Source organism: Nannobrachium achirus (assembly GCF_963921795.1).
Source record: "Nannobrachium achirus genome assembly, chromosome: 12".
NCBI lineage: Eukaryota > Metazoa > Chordata > Actinopteri > Myctophiformes > Myctophidae > Nannobrachium > Nannobrachium achirus.
Window position 1 is genome coordinate 47,561,277 of NC_137832.1, and position 19,871 is coordinate 47,581,147.

General features: G+C 43.5%; 2 protein-coding genes across 5 annotated transcripts; one reads left to right on the forward strand and one right to left on the reverse strand.

Moving 5' to 3' along the window:
• Nucleotides 1–39: 39 nt before the first annotated feature.
• On the forward strand, nt 40–1,485 carry LOC308295648 (hydroxymethylglutaryl-CoA synthase, cytoplasmic-like; the record flags this gene model as incomplete). The annotated part of the gene is made up of 1 exon (XM_080738698.1): nt 40–1,485. One exon carries the CDS (start codon nt 40–42, stop codon nt 1,483–1,485), a length of 1,446 nt encoding a protein of 481 aa, XP_080594824.1.
• Nucleotides 1,486–6,526: 5,041 nt separating this feature from the next.
• Nucleotides 6,527–15,016, reverse strand: ubac1 (UBA domain containing 1). 4 transcript variants are annotated; one of them, XM_080738029.1, is made up of 10 exons: nt 14,504–15,016; nt 13,359–13,479; nt 13,188–13,261; nt 12,455–12,562; nt 11,815–11,917; nt 11,215–11,323; nt 9,193–9,484; nt 8,377–8,463; nt 7,242–7,380; nt 6,527–7,030 (listed from the first exon to the last, which is right to left on the reverse strand). In XM_080738029.1, the coding sequence occupies exons 1-10, from the start codon at nt 14,639–14,641 to the stop codon at nt 6,915–6,917; spliced, it is 1,287 nt and encodes a 428-aa protein (XP_080594155.1). In that variant the 5' UTR covers nt 14,642–15,016; the 3' UTR covers nt 6,527–6,914. The 4 variants fall into 4 exon arrangements, with proteins under 4 accessions (XP_080594155.1, XP_080594153.1, XP_080594154.1 ...); XM_080738027.1 differs by having other exon boundaries at nt 9,193–9,505; XM_080738028.1 differs by having other exon boundaries at nt 14,495–15,016.
• Between the last annotated feature and the right edge of the window lie 4,855 nt (nt 15,017–19,871).

The window sequence follows — 19,871 nt, forward strand, 5'->3', positions numbered from 1 at the left end:
TTCTGTAAATTACAGCAACCTAAGACCTATAGGCCCCTAATGCCTGGATCAGATCGCGCCGCCGGCCTGTCGACCACATGGCCCAAAGGCGTGGGCATCCTCGCCATGGAGGTGTACTTCCCCTCGCAGTACGTGGACCAGGCAGACCTGGAGAGCTTTGACGGCGTGTCCCCTGGTAAGTACACCGTGGGCCTGGGCCAGGCGCGCATGGGCTTCTGCTCGGACCGCGAGGACATCAACTCGCTGTGCCTCACCGCCGTCCAGCGCCTCATGGAGAGGAACCAGCTGGCCTACGACCGTGTGGGCCGGCTGGAGGTGGGGACCGAGACCATCATTGACAAGTCCAAGTCCGTCAAGACGGTCCTGATGCAGCTGTTCCAGGACTGCGGCAATACGGACGTGGAAGGGGTGGACACCGTCAACGCCTGCTACGGGGGCACCGCGGCACTCTTCAATGCCGTGAACTGGGTCGAGTCCAGCTACTGGGACGGCCGCTACGCTCTGGTGGTGGCGGGGGACATCGCCGTCTACGCCGCGGGAAGCGCCCGGCCCACGGGTGGCGCCGGGGCGGTGGCCATGCTGGTTGGACCCGACGCTCCTCTCGTCTTCGACCGAGGACTGCGGGGAACGCACATGAAGCACGAGTACGACTTCTACAAGCCTGACATGCTGTCAGAGTACCCTGTGGTGAACGGAAAGCTGTCCATCGAATGCTACCTCGGTGCCTTGGATCGGTGCTACGCCGTGTACCGCAACAAGATCCACGCGCAGTGGAAAAAGGAGAGCGTGGACAAGCGTTTTGGCCTGGACGATTTCGGTTTTGTGGTCTTCCACGCACCGTACTGCAAGCTGGTGCAGAAGTCCCTGGCCCGGCTCATGCTGAACGACTTCCTCAGCCACCCAAACCCCAACACCGAGACGGGACCCTTCGCCGGCCTGGAAGCATTCAGAGACGTGAAACTGGAGGAGACCTACTTCAACCGGGACGTAGAAAAAGCCTTCCTGAAAGCCAGTACTGAGCTGTTTGAGCATAAGACCAAGCCATCGCTCCTGGTCTCCAACCAGAATGGCAACATGTACACCCCCTCAGTGTACGGCTGCCTAGCGTCTGTCCTTGCACAACACACACTTCAGCAGCTGTTGGGTCAGAGGATCGGGGTGTTCTCCTATGGATCGGGATTCGCCGCCACGTTCTACTCCCTCACAGTCTCACAGGACAGCACACCCAGCTTTGGACTGGACAAACTGCTCGCCAGCCTGAGTGACCTGAAGGTCCGGCTGGACTCGCGGAGGAAGGTGCCCCCTGCCGCGTTTGCTGAGAACATGAAGTTACGGGAAGAGACTCACCACCTCGCTGGCTACGTACCACAGAGCCCAGTGGCCGAGCTGTTCCCTGGGACATGGTACTTGACGCAGGTGGACCACCAGCACCGCAGAATGTACAGCAGACATGCCAATGATAAAGACAATCTACGCTCTCCATGAGGTCAAGCATGGGGTTTTTCTAAGGAAACCAAAGAGAACATTTGAGATCGCAATTCTGGAATGCCACAGCGAGGGGATGGCAATTCTGGAACGCCACCATGTTTTGTAATGTTTTTTTACTGACTTCTTTCCTAGATTTCTTTCCCTCCTTATTAGTGTGGTTGCTACACACTATTATTTTTGGTCCAAGGATTACTTTCCAACAAAGTGATCCTGCTTTTTGTTAACCTTGCACAAAAGAAAAGTGAAGCTTTAGGTCACGACTCTTCACACATTGTTGTCACTGTTGTCATGCTTCACTTGACATCACAAATGAGCCATATCTATGTATGAAAGGGGGAGACGGCCAATCAGAGCAGCAGGAGCGGTTTCGCAGTCGCTAAACCGCTAGTCGTTGTGAAGACAAAAGAGTTGAGCCGTAAGCCATATCAGGGGCCCCCGGGGTGCCAAAGGTGCACCGTTGCTCTGATCTGCACCAAATATGGCACAAACACTGTTCAGGAGTCTTCCATAATAGCGACATATAGACAGTAACAAGCCAACATAAGTGAACTGTCCACAGCCCACCTCTGAGTCACAGAGTGACAATACATTAGTGTGACTATTCTCTTGTCTGCTTTATGTGGTCCCTAGGTGCCCCCACACATGACCTCAGGAGTGTTGTCATGGCAAACCCCTGAACAGTGTTTGTGACAAGTTTGGTGCGTAATGGGGCATCAGTTTATCAGTGGCACCCAGAGGCCCCTGGGAGCCCTTAATGTGGCCCCTGGTGTGACTATTCTCAGGGCAGTCCCCTGAACAGTGTTTGTGACAAGTTTGGTTCGTAATGGGGCAACAGTGCGCCTGTGGCACCTAAAGGCCCCTGGGGGCCCCACATGGCCCCTCGTGTGACTTTTGTCGTGGCAAACCCCTGAACAGTGTTTATGCCAAGTTTGGTGCAGATCAGAGCAACGGTGCACCTGTGGCACCCAGGGGCCCCTGGGGGCATTGATTTTGCCCCTGGGGGCCGAATTTAACCTCCACTCTGGGCTCTAGATAGATAGATACCTTTATTATCCCAAGGGGGAAATTGGCTCTGTGTGTGTGTGTGTGTGTGTGTGTGTGTGTGTGTGTGCGTCTGTGTGCCTGTGTGAGAGAGAGTGATTTGGGCAGTAGTCCCCGCCAGTCAGTTCCTAGCCAATGAGGTACAGGTCCTGACTCCTGTCTAGTGTGTTACACAAACGAACAGTTCCTGTTGTTTCATTTCAACCTATCAGAAGAATTTCAAACACTGCCACTCGTGGCATTTCCATAAAGCCTCTTAATACGCATTTAAGGCTTATTCGCTAAATCTTTTTATGGAAACACTTCAAAATGCGAATAAACATTCATTATCCGCAAAAAAAATTATCCGCTTGGAGGAGGTGGATTTTGAGGCTTTATCGAATAAACTAAATGCGCATTTGTGAATGAATGGAAACAGGTCATACAATAAATGCGATGTACCATTGTGTATGCCTAGACCCCCCCCCCCCCCCCCCCCGCGAGGATCTCACGCTCCTCGTCCTGCTGACTACACCAGATCGTAGTGATTCACCAGCCTGCACATGATTAATAGAATCTATATTAGCAGATTGATTTTTCTTTATATAAACACAACAGAATCTACAGGTTAAAAAGCACAAGGATTCAAAGCATTATACAGCCACAAAACATATTTTAATGTGATGGGGATAAAATGACAGTAGCCACTAGGCAGAGTGAGAGTATTGCATAGGTTGTTGTGACTCCAACAAGTCTCTAGTGTTCCTAAACAATGTAGTTCATTCATTTCTGTTCCTATTGACAAAGTTGATAAATCAGTGGTGGACAAAGTAGGCTACAGTGAAGTGTTCATACTCCTGGTCAAATATTACTCAGTCAAATTTGTACTTTAAACTTAAGTAATGTAGTACATGCTTTTAATGTATTATTTATTTCAGATCTACGGACTCACGAGTCGCATTGCAACATGTTTACTTGTAGATTTGTGTTATTTTCACTATATTTGAAATAAGGCTTAAGTGGTTCATTCATAATATACCTTTTTCTCTTCCTAGAAATGTAGTGGAGTCAAAAGTACATTATTTCTCTTGGAAATGCAGTGGAGTGGAACGAGTAGATACTTAAAAAATTACTTAAGTACTGTACTCCTGTAAATGTACTTTGTTACTGTCCACTACAGCTAGTCCATAAACAGAAAGTAGTTCACTCATTTCTGCTCCTATATTGACAAAGTGGATAAATTTGATGCATTTTCAGTTTATTTTGCTTGAAATGTCGATGGAAATGATTATTCCCAAGATAAGTTATGAGATAGCTGGTCACTGTGGCCACGACTGAGACACATGGCACAGCAGCGAGGGTTCCAGACACAACTTGTACACAAATACTTTCACATTCAAACCATAATATGATCATTTTGACCTGCTAGTACATTTTGTATGGTTTGTAAAAACAAACTAAAAACTATTGAATTATTTCAGTAATTTCCATCCTTCAACTTTCAAGATACCTAAAACATTTTGTCATAAGAGAAATTTAAGATTTTGGGTTCGATTATAAACAATACTCAAGCTCAAGCAAATACTTCTCTTTAAAAAAACATTTAAATTTGTTCAAATATTGCATTTACCAAACCACGTTCACAATGCTCCAACCCATATGCATTATTATGGTTAGTTAAAGCCATTTTGTTTGTAAATCCCAGATTCGCAGATAAGTAGAGGTTTGCCTTGGTGGTGCTAGAAAAAACAATGTCAGCCTCCCTGAGCAGAAAGTTACATCAATACCCCATTTCAAAGATTGAATAGAAACACTCAAGCTTGGCAAAAAACACACACCACCCCCAAGTTACTTTTATCTCACAATCAAACTGAGAAAGGCTAAAGCTAAATTTATACGCAATCGCATGACTGTGTCGCTAGCTGAAAGGAACAGATTTATCCTCGCGTACCCATGCATCGTTTGGGTAGCCAACGTGCAACATTGTGAAGCATGGACAGCTTGTAAATCGATTCTTTCTGACAAGCGACCCTGTAGTGTGATAGAGAATAAATTAGGCCCACTGTTAAGTAGCAGTAGATTTTTACAGTACGCAATGCAATGGGTAATATTTATTACAGACACACTACCCAGTGCATTTCACACAGTTCTCAAAACACTCAAATCAAATATAATTATTACTAAGTAATTCCCTAGGTATTGCACGGATATACATGGTGTATCTTTGTAGTAGGTAGTTGCGCGTGTTGTACACCAAAAACAGCATATACAAGTTCACAATGCATCACGCTGCGACACCATGTGAGCTTGTAGACTTTATATTATTGGGTACACAAAACACAGAGCTACGCAGAACTCAAGCATAACAAGTCAAGTCATATAGTGAAATTGTCGTTTGACAGCATAAATCATTTGTTGCTCTCAAAGGAAAATAGCAACGATAAGACAATGCTAGATCACAAATTTGTTGTATTAGTTCGAAGATACTGTGGTATGCACCTTAGTTGATTGATTCTGTGGGAAGAGGAGATGATGCATCTTCACTCATTCAACTTGGCTCAGGTTCCTTTGTCATCCCACGCGGCTGCAGTCCTCTACATTTAGAGGCACATTGTTTTGTACGTGTTGCAGTGAACAGTATTCAGGTGTGAGTAAGTGCTAAATGGTTGCAACATGATAATGTGACATTCAAGAGCACACTGACAATTAAACAAGTAGGTCTACAGGTAGTATACAACTTCTGTTTTGTAACAAACATGATCAAGACAGAAACAGACAGCGTGGTGTATGTTTTTCCCCCTTCAAAAGGCAAACAAATAAATAACTAAGAAAGTAGTTTGTATGGTGGTGGTGGTGGCTGATTTAAACAGTCAGAAGTTCACAACTGCCCTCAGTTAAACAAATTTTACTCTGGGCTGGGTGTGACTAGACTTGATGCACACAGGATAAAGCAGCCACCCCCATCTACATACTCAAGGAAAGGGCTGAGTTATTGTTGAGATGGCCGATTTAACCAGATGTGACTGCTTAGATCACCCGCCACCACCCTACACAAGTAATAAATAAATTCTCCAAAGGAGCACAAAGACATGTTCTCCACTTAAAAGTCAGGAGTGTGATTAACAGTGACCAGACAGGTGTCCTCTCTTTTTAAAAAGCCGACAACAGAGATGAGAGAGGCGACGTGTCTGAAGACCCACACTGGATGACCGTAACAAACACTCAACCTTTTGATATTCACTTTAGGCCCCTCGATGATCGGCAGAGCCATTTCTCCGAGAGGTGAAAAAGACTCGCTCATAAGGAGAGGAACCACCCCAAACATTCACCTCGTATGAAATGTAACAATTTAAAGCACAATTAAACTTTGGTGGAGGTTTGGTTTGCGTAGTTATTACTGTACCTTCATCAGAAAGAAATAGTCAACAGATAAAGGCTCTGAAGAAATCTACTTATTGTGCAACCTGGAAACATTTTGACCCAATTTGTCCGGTTATAATGGTGTGATTTGGCAGTTTGCACAGTAAATCGTTTTGGGAGCATTAAGGGCTTTTCAGACGGGGAGCGACACAACGCATGTGTTCTCGCCTGGATCTGTGGGAAACCTTGTGAATACACAGACAGACAACCACTCCACAGTTCAGATTGTCCACCGCCCCCCAACTAGTTGCTCACCAGTAATTAAAAATGAATTACTAAGTATTTCAATCGCTCCCTGTCTGAAAAGCCCTCAATGCTCCTTGTGCTGACTTTTTAATTTCTGATAATGTTACTCAAGTCACTCACCGTGTCCTGGTTGCAGCAGCAACAAACGCTATTGAGGATATCTCATCAATATTTATTTGGACATCATGGCAAGGTTAACTGCACAACCCATCCTTTAATTGTGCTTTAAAGAGACACAATTATAATTAATATTTAAATATTGCAAAACATACAAAAACAAAGTGTAAATATTGAATTGATGTCTTTTTTTTGCACATGGAGAAATTATACAAAATAAATCATGTCCGCCATACTCATAACTACAAATTGTTCTCATTTAAAATGTAAAAACATACTAAAGTTTAATTATCATAATAATGTTCATGTTAACATTTATTTTGTATAAGTTTTCTTTTTTCTCTGCAACATTATAAATAGATATATACTATATATATATATATATATGTGTGTGTGTAACATCTCTTTAACAGACTCCACAGTTCTTTGACTCGAGCTGTGTCTTTTCAAGGCAAAAACAATACTTGCCGCTTCCACAAACACCCATACGTACATCCCCACACTCACACTCACACTCACACACACACACACACACACACACACACACACACACACACACACACACACACAGCTCACTGGCTGCAACAGTCACACGGGAGAGGGGGGGGTATCACCAGGAGGCTCTACGTGCGATTAAGGGTCTGGAAGATTCTGGAGATTTGGAGCATGACGGGGCCCGTCTCTGGGTCATTCATCCACTGGGTGCTGTTCAGCGGGTTCTCAAGCATGTCTTCAAAGGCTGCATGACAAAACGACAAACATATCGTTATAACTTTAACCACTTAAATAGGGATGGGACGATATGACAATTTCATATCACGATTATTGTGACCAAAGAAATGGCGATTTACGATAGTAACGTGATAATCAAAATATTCTCAACATCCATTATCCTATGGGGCGGAACATTTGCCAAAAGATAGCAGATCTCCAAGCTTGTAGATCAGTACCCAGAAGAGTCTTGGGGTTGGTGAGTCCCAGCTGGACCACAGGGTTCTCCAGGATGGCTTGGAAAAGAGGGCTGTTGGTGTCGATGCCTTTGTCCAAGTCCTCTGGAGATGGTTTTCTGTCACCCAGCAGCCATTCACACTAGAAGAGGACAAATGACATTTCATGACATCATGACAACTTTTAAACCAAATTCTTGACGGTGTGGCACTTTTTCCAACATCCTTTCCAGCATCTGAGCTCTCATTCATAATTATATGCAGAGTTGACAATGAAAAAGTACAAATTAGGAAATAAAATACCAAAATAATGGCAGTGCGGGACAAATGTATTTTTAATGCTAAAAAGGGGAATGGAAACTTGAGTAAAGCATTTTAAAATAACTTACAATGGAGAAAACAGCTCGCACAAAGTTGAGCTCTTCAACAGACATGGGTCATGGACATGGTCTGATGAAGAGAACCATCACGCAGGCACTTGCTGGTGCAACAGGTTCTATGCACAGCAGCCATATTGGAAAGAAATTGGGCTTCTTCCTTGTTTGCTTTGCAGGTTTGACCAATTACACTAATTTAAGGCTCTGTTCCATTTAGTGTAGCACATTGGTTCTCAAACCTTTTAATGTCAAAGACCCCTATAACTCTGAGAATGTACAAATGGACCCTTAAGCCATTTGGAACCACCTCAAAGATCCATGAGTGTACTTGGACCACACTTTGAGACCCATTGGAGTAGCAGAGTGTTTACACTGAGCCAAGATGCGCAATATCAACACCCCGACTCCCAGAATGAAACTGAGCCTTTATTAGTATCATTGGTAACACCTGTAAAGGAAGGAAGGAAGAGGCCCAATTCCTTTACAGCATGACTGCTGTGCATTAGAGCCTATAAAGCCAGTGTTTCAACTGGAGCCCAACTGATTTTTCTTTTGTAGATCATTGTGTTTTCTGCACAGTGCCTGCCTGATTTGGGTTTGGATGTGCATGTTCATCTACATCAATTTCAAAATGAAATCCACAGAACATACTGAGTGTTTCATTTTCCTCTGAATACATCAGTCCTGTTGTAGAATTATGGTTTAAACAAGACAACAGGAGCATGGGCTGCAGTGTGTTGGTACCAGACGTAGAAACATACAGCGGCATCTTGTTGGTTGTTGTTCACTCTAAGCGCGTCGATCACCTCCTTCTCATCAAAGCCCATCTCCATCAGTGCCATCACTGCCTGCACAAGACACAGTCCAAACACACACGCTGTTTACTGGTTCACTTCAACACGTCACCCTGCTGCTTACAACAACAGCCCATGCACTTTCACCTCTATTGTCTCAAAATAGCATGTTGTGTTGTTGGGCAGAAACCTCTTTAACCTTTAGTGTTTTTCCGTAAATGAATGCCCTACGTCACACAAAAGTTGCTAGTTGCTAGTTTTGAATTTGAATCCCGGAAAGTAACAGTTTTGGACATAATGAGGTATCCACCCGACAGATAAGACACAACGTGGAACCCCATTATCATGTCCACAGACGTTAACTGGTTACCATGGTAACCGATAGCCCCCGCACTGCGGCAGCCGCAAGTGAGCGAGAAAACTCAATTTCCCATGATTCCTAGCAGAGATAGTATCCCGCTGACTTCTGATTCCCATTGCATTGTATACAAACTCGCTGCAGAAACATGGATATATCTCCATTCTCCTCTTCTTTTCCCATATCGCTTGTTTGGTCAAAACGTCCTGTTTCCTACAGATCAACGTGGCTGTATTATTTCTTCTCTGCGTGAAAAAAAAGACTGAGCGGCCGTGAATGGGCACGGAAGGTCAAAGTGTTAACAATCATGGTGGTCCAAATACAGTGTTGCAGATCTAGAAGATCGGCTATTTTCGCTATTTGGCGTACAACAACAAAAAAACGTATATGCTTATTATAAGTGTCTGAAAGAAACAACCACCCACCCTGGAGTCGGGCCTGAATTCTCGTTTCCTGCGGATCCTCTTGAAGATCTCCGTGAGCTCGTCTTGCCTGATGTCCTCTGCAGCGGCGGTGGACTGCGAGAGGCTGCGGAGGAGGTGGGCCGTGCCCGAGACGGAGGAGGCGGCCGAGGTGGATATGGAGGGTCCTAGTGGAGCTGCGGCGGCCGTGGCCCCCGCTACGCTGCACGAGGGGTCCTGGCCGGGGAGGGGAGCGTCCACCGTGGGGTCGTCCACGTGCTCAATGAGCCACTCCATGGCCTGGGTCACCGACATGCTGCAGGAAAGCAGGAGCGGACTGAGAGGAGGCGGCGTGTACACCAGTGGTTATTTCAACCTTTTTTTTTTTTATATCAAGGTCCAATATTTATTGGGCATTTCTTTGAGTCACGGCCACCGCTTGATGCGATTTAGCCTCTCACGAGACCCAAAACAAAAAATAAATAATGAATATTCTGTTATCCTAAGATTTTGTCCACAATTCCATGCTGTATTGATGTTAGTACCATAGGAGAGTCAACAGGCCAACGTTGATCAGGATAACAATTCTTCTACAGTCTCCTCTAACTGAGTAGACTTCTTGTAAATTACATAATTTGGTTTCATTTTACATATATGTGTTCACTCAGTGTACATCAATAAGCCATGGATGACAGTGGCATGCATACCACAACTTAATATGATAATAGCTTTATATATACACACAGGTACCGTATTTAGAAGCTCTGACCTGACTGTCGCCACTCGCCATTGGCGTGTTACTTGATAATAGCTTTATATGTACACAGATGAAAAGAGGTTACGGTAAAGGCCTTATTATAGCCTTATTGTGCATAACTATGTTATGAACATGAAGAGATTTGTGAAATAGATTTTAGACTGAGTCTAAAATCTATAGATGTGTTACGAATGTGGATAATGTAACATATCAACCCACATTAAAATAATGTGATTCCTTTGAAAATCCACTTTGTGCAATGGATTTATTGTTGTTCGACTCATTCCGGTGAATAGATTGCTGAAATTAAAAGTATAGCACTATACGGTAAAAATAGCATACACCCGATTGGTCATAAGATAAAAAACTGTGAAATAAAATTTCTGGACCTTGGGTTCTTACAAGCCAAAAGGATTATCGCCCTTTCATGGAAAAAGACAGGGAAACCTAGCATTGCTCAGTGGTTTAAGGAACTGTCTTTGTGTCTTCCCTTAGAAAGAATCACTTACCGTATTTTCCGGACTATAAGGCGCACTTAAAAGCCTTTAATTTTATCAAAAAACTACAGTGCGCCTTATAGTCCAGTGCGCCTTATATATGGATCATTCATTGACATTGACATTCCCTTTAGCACAGCTCCATCTGTTTGATGCATAACGCAACGGTAGCGTCTATTATGTGTGCCTTATAGTCAGGTGCGCCTTATATATGAAAACAGTTTGAAAATAGACCATTCATTGACAGTGCGCCTTATAGTCAGGTGCGCCTTATAGTCCAGAAAATACTGTACTCTCTCAAAAATAAACAAGAGCTCTTTGAGAAAATATGGGGGAATTTTATTCAATATGTCAAGGGCAATGATCTCTCTCACTTAATGGAGGAACCAGGAGTAGGGTAGCCGCAGCCTCTCTGCAGTCATTTGTCCGGCCGTATGGCAAGGAACTCTGGGTGTCACTGTGAATGTTATGTGCTCTTTGTATTACAATTATTTAATATTTTTATGTGTTGTGTCAATGTCAGGTATTTTGTTTGTTTTCTGTACGGTGTTGTATTCTTTTCTTTTTATTTTCATGTCTTGTCTGTAAGTAGTCTTTTTATTGCCATGTGAATGTTGTTCTGTTTTTTTCGTCAAAAAAAACCTAAAAACTAAATAAACATAATGTAAAAAAGAAAAAAAAGAAAATAGCATACGGCTGTAGGGGGTGGATCAATTAATTGCACAAATAAATGTAATAGATTATAAAAAATATATAACATAATATACCGTATAAAGAAACTGGTTGACTCACTGGTTCAGTCGGAGAGCTTTGATGGCTCTGCTCTCAGGGAAGCCCATCTCGGTCAGCTGCTGAAGGGCCGTCTCATCTACCCGGTCCTCCTCATCCTCATCCAGCATGGCTACCAGACACACACACAGAGGTGAATAAACAGTAGATCCATAGTTAGCTCCATTCCCAACTCTAGTCCCAGTTTTCAGGAGGTGACATAACCATTTCCCGTTTCAATTCATCTTCCCCCACAGCCTTGTTTGATTGGCTCGGCATCAGATTTGAACTGGAAACACGTGTGAAGGTGTTGTGTGTTCAGGAAACAAGTATGCCACCTTCTGAACACAGTTATGCACACATCAGATTCTAGATCATCTACCTAAATGAATAAACTCTGATGCATCATTTTGCATAATTCTGTATATGTAAATATCACAGACATGGGCTTTTAACCACTTAAACCGGTGCTTGGGAGTTCAGAATGTGCCCTTTCTTTTCCCCTCTTCAAGGACACAAATGTGACAAGTTGTGTGCTTGCTTGTTTTGACATGCCCAGAATAGGGACGTGAGGGTTCATGTGGTTTAAAGTCTCATGTGTTTGTTGACCTCATGTTAACGTACCATTGGCCTTCTTGAAGAGTTCAACCGCATCAGGGTTCAAGGCAAGAAGCTTCTGGGCCACCTCGATGAGAGAGACCAGAATCTTTCGAAGCTCCGTCTGAAACTGGTGAAATGTAAACACACACACACACACACACACACACACACACACACACACACACACACACACACACACACACACACACACACACACACACACACACACACACACACACACACACACACACACACACACACACACACACAATACAATATGATCAACAACTTGCCAATCTGAAAGTACAAATACACAATATACAATATACACATACAACACATTTTATACTGTTTAGTCGTTATGCCAATTAACACTCTCCACAAATGTTTGTGTGGCCGCAGCTGCTGTATCCTACAACAGGCCTACCTGGCAGTGAGGAGCCCCCACCGGGAGGACATATATGTCTGTCCAACTCCTCCTGTTCAACACCCCCCCTCTGCTGACACCCCAGCCTGTAGATTACCCTCCCCGCCTAGCTTCCCTCTCCCAAACCAGGCCAATTGTGTTTGCATAGTCAGATCCGAGCGGGTGAATTCAAACCACCTGTCCACCCTATCTATCAGCTGAAGCCATCCATCTTGGAGGAGACACACTTTCACTTACGTCTCTGATGTTGTGCTGGGTGACGGTGCGGTCGGTGTGACGGGTAGACAGGCTGGTGGTGGCCTTCAGGATGGCATCCTTATCTGGAGCCTTAGTATCCTGCTTCTTCTGAAACGCAAAACGGTAGACCATGAGGAGACAGACAGCAAACATCTTGGACACAGGGGTGGGGAGATGCAATATGCAAAGTGTGCAACATAGCCACTTTGTATTGTTTTACATAGAGTTTAGAAAGCTAAGAGGAGGGACACAAGAGTGAAAAATAGGGACATGGGACGGCAGGCACCAGTGGAATCCACCTTATCCACAACTTTCCAACATCCCATCGTGCATTGCGCAGAAGTTGCACGGAGCTTCCGGCGTCACAGCCGAGTGTGATCTACAAGCTCACAACAGTTGCATCTGCGACGCGACGTGAGCTTGTATGTCTGCTGTTAACCGGAAGTGTCCCGCAAATAATGCTACAGTAAATTCTCGCGGAAACAGGTGGATATGTGGGTCTGGATTGACTGAAGAATTTATTAGAAGTTTGCAATAGAATAGAGAATTAAAGGACACCAATGTCCTGGGAAACAGTACCTCAGGAGATGACACTGAACCCCTAACTGCTCCCGATGAGCAAGATGGTGCCGCGAAACATTGTGAGCTTGTAGATCAGCAATCTTTTGCTATTTGCCGTACAACGAAGCATATATACAGGTAGACTGTTAATGAACGAAAATATCTGGCTTACCTTCTCCTCTGCAGCTATGTCTGTCATCTTTGGGGGGGTCGGTGGCGGTCTCTTCTTGATAAGCAGCAATACATCTAAAATAAATAAACAGTCAGTCAGTCAGTCAGGTCACACCAAATCAGCATAGGATCACCATTTACACAGTATGTAATAAATAAATCGTAACCACACCTTTATCTTTGAGATTTTCCTCTGCAACTGTTTTAGTGTCATTAAGGATCCTTTCTGTAGCAGCGTGGATAAGTTTATGGTGGGTAAGTGTTTTGGGGTCTTCTAGACTTCCGTGCACATACTATAAAAAGAAACAATGGAATAAGCAGGTAACAAGTGTGGCTCAGTATCAAGCAACATAAGGTAGTTAACAGAGTATTATGAGAAACTTTCTCATGGTGAAACATTAAGTGCAACAATTCCACAACCCAGGAAAGATTCTATGTTGCACTTGCAACTATTACAATAATTTGAACATCAGAATTTTACTCTGTCATGTGAGTAATAACTAATAATAAATGTCAACTCGAGCGGAGGAAAAACAGTTGGCCCATTTCTGCCAACTTGATGAAACAAAAGTTCCTGTAGGCTATATGAGAACCTTTATCTAAATAACAACTTAGTTAGGAGCTTAATTTAATGAGTCAGTGTCTCAAAATAATAAAGTGATATCTCAAAATAACGAGCAAGTATCTAACATTATGATTTGGGATCTAAAAAATTATAAAAAAAGAGTTAACAAGGTTTCTAATTATTTTGAGGTATTTAGGTCATGATTTATTTTTAGATACCAAGTCATTGTTTTGAGACACCAAGTCATTAATTTGAGGTAACTATGCCATTGGTTTGAGATACCATTTGACCACTTAATCTACTACAAGTCAATACGACATTATAATGATTTACTCTAGTCTAGTAGTCTGTAGGATTAGGATCTTTGTAGCCTATTATTATTCCCCCATACCAAAGACAGGCTTGCTGATGGGGGGTTGACATGAGGAGAAGGTACTACATGTACATGTAACGTTAAAGTGACGCTCACCGGGGAGAGCCGACTTGTTAAATTATAAATAGCAAAGTCTACCCAGTGACTATTTATAGTGAACCGCTGACACAGACACTGCCGGCCCGGGGCCTGGGCTGACTAGACCCGGCCACTAAAAGACAAGACAAACAAGAGATAATAAGGGGGCTGATTTTACAAAACGGCAGATCTGCCAGATCAAGCACCCCGAGTAGGGGATGGTTGGGTCGGGGGGACAGACAGTCCGTGGACAGTGGGTCCATAATAACCATTCCTTATCCTTATTCCTTACCGAACCTACGTGTTTCAAGCACTTCTCTTTGAGCTTCTCGATGCTCGTGTCTTCCGTGACCTCCTCCAGCCACTCTTGGCCCTCCATGGTGCAGACGTGGATCTTCAGCACCTTCCCGGCGAAGATCTTCTCCTCCTGCACGAACATAATTCAACTGTCCACCTCCTGAAGGAGGTACCACAACCAACCAGACAGACAGACAGGCAGGCAGACAGCCCCACTGCTAGCTAGCAGAGCTAGCGTGTTGCTAACGTTGATCAGCCCTCCTCTTCCCAGTAGCTGTCTGTCTAGTCTTCCCTCTTGGTTTCCAAACAGAGCCAACCGCACCGGGGGCCCCGACGCAACGGTGACCGAAATTAACGCACCTTCACCCGGACTAACAGGCGACCATTTTGGGTCTTCTCCTCCTCGGTTATTGTGTTGTTGTCTTGGTTGTTGTTGCTGTCGTCGCGTTCCCTCTCGTTGTTTGTTTATGTGTTGTTGTTGGGAGGAACAGGCAAGCCAGCCAGCATAAGGCGAGAGGAGCCCTATTTTGATGGCAATGGTTTGAACTCTGAACTTTCTCTCAAGGCGACGAGGCAGCCCTGACCCCGCGGTGCATCTTGGGAACTGTGGTTCTTTTATTGGTTGAGTATTAGTGTGTTATAGAACTTCCCCCCCCTTTTTCTTTTATTGAGAGAAATATTGACACAGAAATATTACAAAACATCAGGACAAAGTGTAGTTTAAAAACTAGAAAAAGAAATAACTTAAAATGATAAAAAAATAAATATGCTTGAGGTTGTGCCGAATTTAGTAATACAGTAGGCATATAAGACATACTTTTTTGGTTTTGATAACTTTGGGTTTTGTTAAATGTTTTACTAAATAGGGATTTTTATTACTACTACAGCTTATATACATATAGGCCTATACATAGTTAAACAGGGGGAAATACATATGGTTGCTTCTTAAATGTTGTATCAGAAATAATAAACAGTCAAACGAAATCATGTAGTAGGCCTATAAGAAAAATACAGCATGTAGTGTACACTGGTCAAGGCTTTGTATGAATTGAGTAAAGGGAGTAATTTACAATTTAGGTATTTAGCAGACGCTCCAGAGCGACTTACAATAAGCATGGTATAATATATCAATACATCAACATAGATAGATATATACCTTTATTATCCCAAGGGGGAAAATCAGTTGCCCAGAGGCAGCACAGCAGTAGGCTATAAGGTTATTTACAAAGTTACAGAGAAGTAAGAAAAAGATAAAAGAAAAACAAGAACAGTACAGAAGAGCAAGGTACATCAAGAGAGGGAACAAATAATAAATAAATATATATAGGTCTATATACATAAAGTGTCCTTAAGCACAACTATCAAAATAGTACAGTGTCCAAATCAAAAAGTGACCATAGCAGTCAATGCTAGTTAGTGCAACAAGTATCTCACTGTCATGTCAACAGTGAGAACATCAATAGGCCTACATGAAATGCATAGAAATAGTAATCTAAGAAAAACGTAGGTAGACCGGGGTCACGCTCAAGCTCCCTCAGCCCTATGTTCCCTCACTGAGGTTATGGTTATGGTTAGGGTTTGGGTTAGGGTTAGGGTTAGGTATAGACCCAGTAGACCAAGGCAAGCACTCATGCAGTGAAACATTATAAAAAACAAAACAAAAAATGCTATCTAAATGACATGCATGGTCATTGAGGGTAGGCAAGTGCTATGGGCTAAGGTGAAGTCTGAAGAGGTGAGTCTTCAGACCACGGCGGAAACTAGGGAGTGAGTCTGCAGTCTTAAAGGGACAGTTCACCCAAACAACAATAAAATAAGATCTGGTTGTCCCAGAGTTGAACTGGCCCTTTAAGTGCACATGCCGGGAGGCCAGGGAGGAGAGGGTTACAGTAGTCGAGTTTTGATATGACTGATGTCTGGATGAGGAGCTGGGCTGCATGGCTCCTGGGTGAGGAAGGAAGGGTCTGATCCTATAGGGATGTTATATAGAGTGTGAACCTACAGGATCGTGTGACTGATGCAATGTGTGCCTTGAATGAGAGCTGATTGTCCAGGACAACACCAAGGTCGTTAGCAGTTGAAACTGAAGTCACCAGGGCATTGGAGATAGTGAGCTTGGAAGAAGAGAAGTTCCGTCTTGTCTGGGTTCATGCTCTGACGTCACTGAGATGTCAGGGGAACCACAGGGGCTTGCTGCTCTGACATCACACTCTGACTTCACTGTGATGTCAGGGGAACCACACTAACAGAATCCCTTTTATGCCCATACATGGAAATCCCTGATGTCATCAATATTAAGCCTAACAGGACTTCATATGGGAATGCCCATATATGGAGGACACATCGGCCACATACCACACTTAACAGAATCCATATATGGCCAAGACAGTCCATATCTGTGTGGCTGGTTCTACAGACAGGGATCTCCATGTATGGGCATAAAGGGATTGTATGTATGATGTCAAATGTCATAGACGTCATAGGACTTTCACATAGCGAATAACTGAGTAAGCATGTTTGGGCTCTCACAGCATATCTCCATATATGGGTACCAGGGGTCTCCATATATGGGTAACTGGTACAATATACATCACTGGCCAGATGGCCCCAAGACATGGCGCGACCTCGCCCTGGTCGCATGTCGCCCTGAGGCGTCTTACTAGTAGGATAGATTGTGAGCATAGATGACAGCACCAACTCACCAAGGGATTTAGTGTACAGGGAGAAAAGGAGGGGGCCAAGTACAGACTCCTGAGCAAACCTTTCCACGAGACCTGGTAGGTCCGGTCAGTTAGGTAGGAGAAGAACCACTTTAGTGCCGTCCCAGTGATGCCTACTTTGCCTAGGTCAGCAAGGGGCCAGGAGCAGCTGGTGGTCTTTTCACTGTGTCGAATGCCACTGATAAGTCCAGAAGAATCAGGACTGCGGACTGGAGTGTGAGGCAGCTTGGGCAGCATGGAGTGCTTCTGTGACTGTAAGGAGTGCCGTCTCTGGAATGGGGCGGTTCAAATCAAATACTGTACAAAGGAACCCCAATGCAAACAAGCCGAATAGCTTTCTTGTGGTCTTTATCATTTTAGTTGACCTTGTATCAGTGAACTGTACTGTCCTGTACCTTTTCCTATTCAAACTTCTAATAAAGTATTCAATCAACCAAACAATCAATCAATCAAACTGTTCCAGATACTGAAAGGATTTTCAGGTTTACTGTTAACGTAGGTATAGGTTAGAGGGGGAAACTTTTTTTTTTTTTTTGGAGCTGTGTGAAACACAGGCTCCCTATACGTGGCTGTGTGGGTCTGTCTGTCTGTGTGTGTGTCCGTATGTAGCCTGAACTTCCTAAACTTCGGCACGCTACTAGTCCCACAGTTTTGCCACCACACACTCGCGCCATATGTCAAATCGACCGGCTTACTCAGGAATCGTGGGCTAGTAACTTGCTAAGAGAAAGGTTCAATAGTTTAATTGATATTAATTTATTAGTGAATTAATTTTCCCCATTGACTTATAATGGGAATCACAAAAACTCACATTGAATTATTTTTCCCTCACAAACCATTGGGGCTACAGTTTCAAAACTTGGAGAGGAGGTTCATAATGCAGGCAAGGATTAACTGAAAAATAATTACATCATTCGGCCTCATGGTGGCGCTATAACAGCTCACTTTACGTTTTGGCTTATAACTCTTGAACCGTAGGTCGGAAAATTAAAATTATTTTTTCCCTGGATTCCTTGGGTCATGACGCATCTCCCTATATAGGCCACGCCCATTTGCGTCAGGATAGATTTTCCGCCATTTTGAATTTTCTTCAAAACACACTTTTTGCTCCTTTTCCTACATATTTTCTCCAAATGTCACAAAAATCGGTACACATGATCTATGGACTCATGCGATAAACATATTCAAAGGATATTTCGATAGTCCATACCGTTCTTCCGTAACAGGGTTCCAAAGTTAGCGGGAGAAGCCCGTTTTGTAAGAAGTAGCCATAAATCAGAAACGAAACATCCAGTCAACACCAAATTGTAACCACAAGTCACGGGTGGGATATTCAACAAATCCCCAAAAGCATTTCCAGTTCGACCCATAGGGGGCGGCAGGGCAGGCAACCACACTCGCAATTTCCCAAATTGCACATTTTCTAGTTAGTGTGGTTGCCCTAACAGGGCAACACACTATAGTTCTAGGGAAACTTTATTGGAGCTGTGTGAAACACAGGCTCCCTATACGTGGCTGTGTGGGTCTGTCTGTCTGTCTGTGTGTGTGTCTGTGTGTGTGTGTGTATGTAGCCTGAACTTCCTAAACTTCGGCACGCTACTAGTCCCACAGTTTTGCCACCACACACTCGCGCCATATGTCAAATCGACCGGCTTACTCGGGAATCGTGGGCTAGTAACTTGCTAAGAGAAAGGTTCAATAGTTTAATTGATATTAATTTATTAGTGAATTAATTTTCCCCATTGACTTATAATGGGAATCGCAAAAACTCACATTCAATTATTTGTCTCTCGCAAACCATAGGGGCTAGAGTTTCAAGACTTGGAGAGGAGGTTCATAATGATTTCAAGGATTAAATAAAAAATAATTGTGTCATTTGGCCGCATGGTGGCGCCATAACACCCCACTTTACGTTTTGGCCTGTAACTCTTGAACCGTAGGTCGGAAAATTAAAAATATTTTTTCCCTGGATTCCTTGGGTCATGACGCATCTCCCCATATAGGCCACGCCCATTTGCGCCATGATAGATTTTCCGCCATCTTGAATTTTCTCCAAAACACACTTTTTGCTCCTTTTCCTACATATTTTCTTCAAATGTCACAAAAATCGGTACACATGATCCACACACACACACACACACACACACACACACACACACACACACACAGCTCCACTTCACACGGGTGTGATTTTTTTTTTATGTATGTCTGTACGTATGTACGTGTGTGTGTATGTATGTATGTATGTATGTATGTATGTGCATATCTCTTGACATTGGTATTTCTTTTAATAATATGTATTTGTGAGATAACATTTCTGGACCTTGGGTTCCTACAAGCCAAAAGGGTTATCGCCCTTTCATGGAAAAAGACAGGGAAACCCAGCATCGCTCAGTGGTTTAGGGACTATCTTTGTGCCTTCCCTTGGAAAGAATCACATACACTCTCAAAAACAAACAAGAGTTATTTGAGAAAATATGGGGGAATTTTATTCATTATGTCAAGGGCAACGATCTTTCGCATTTGATGGAGGAACCGGGAGTGGGATATTTTTTTGTAATTGTGTTGTTTTTCTTTATATTGTGTTGTGGTTTTGTTACGGGATTGTTTTTGTTTTATGTTTGTAAAAAATATGTTTGATGTTCTCTGTTA

Coding starts and splice junctions, on each gene's coding strand:
- ubac1 (XM_080738026.1), bottom strand. CDS start 14,641: ATGTTCGTGCAGGAGGAGAAGATCTTCGCCGGGAAGGTGCTGAAGATC. Junction 9,506..11,214: donor AAAGCTCTCCGACTGAACCA/GTGAGTCAACCA, acceptor GCCTCCTCTCAG/TCCGCTCCTGCTTTCCTGCA. Junction 7,031..7,241: donor CAACCCCAAGACTCTTCTGG/GTACTGATCTAC, acceptor TTTGTCATGCAG/CCTTTGAAGACATGCTTGAG.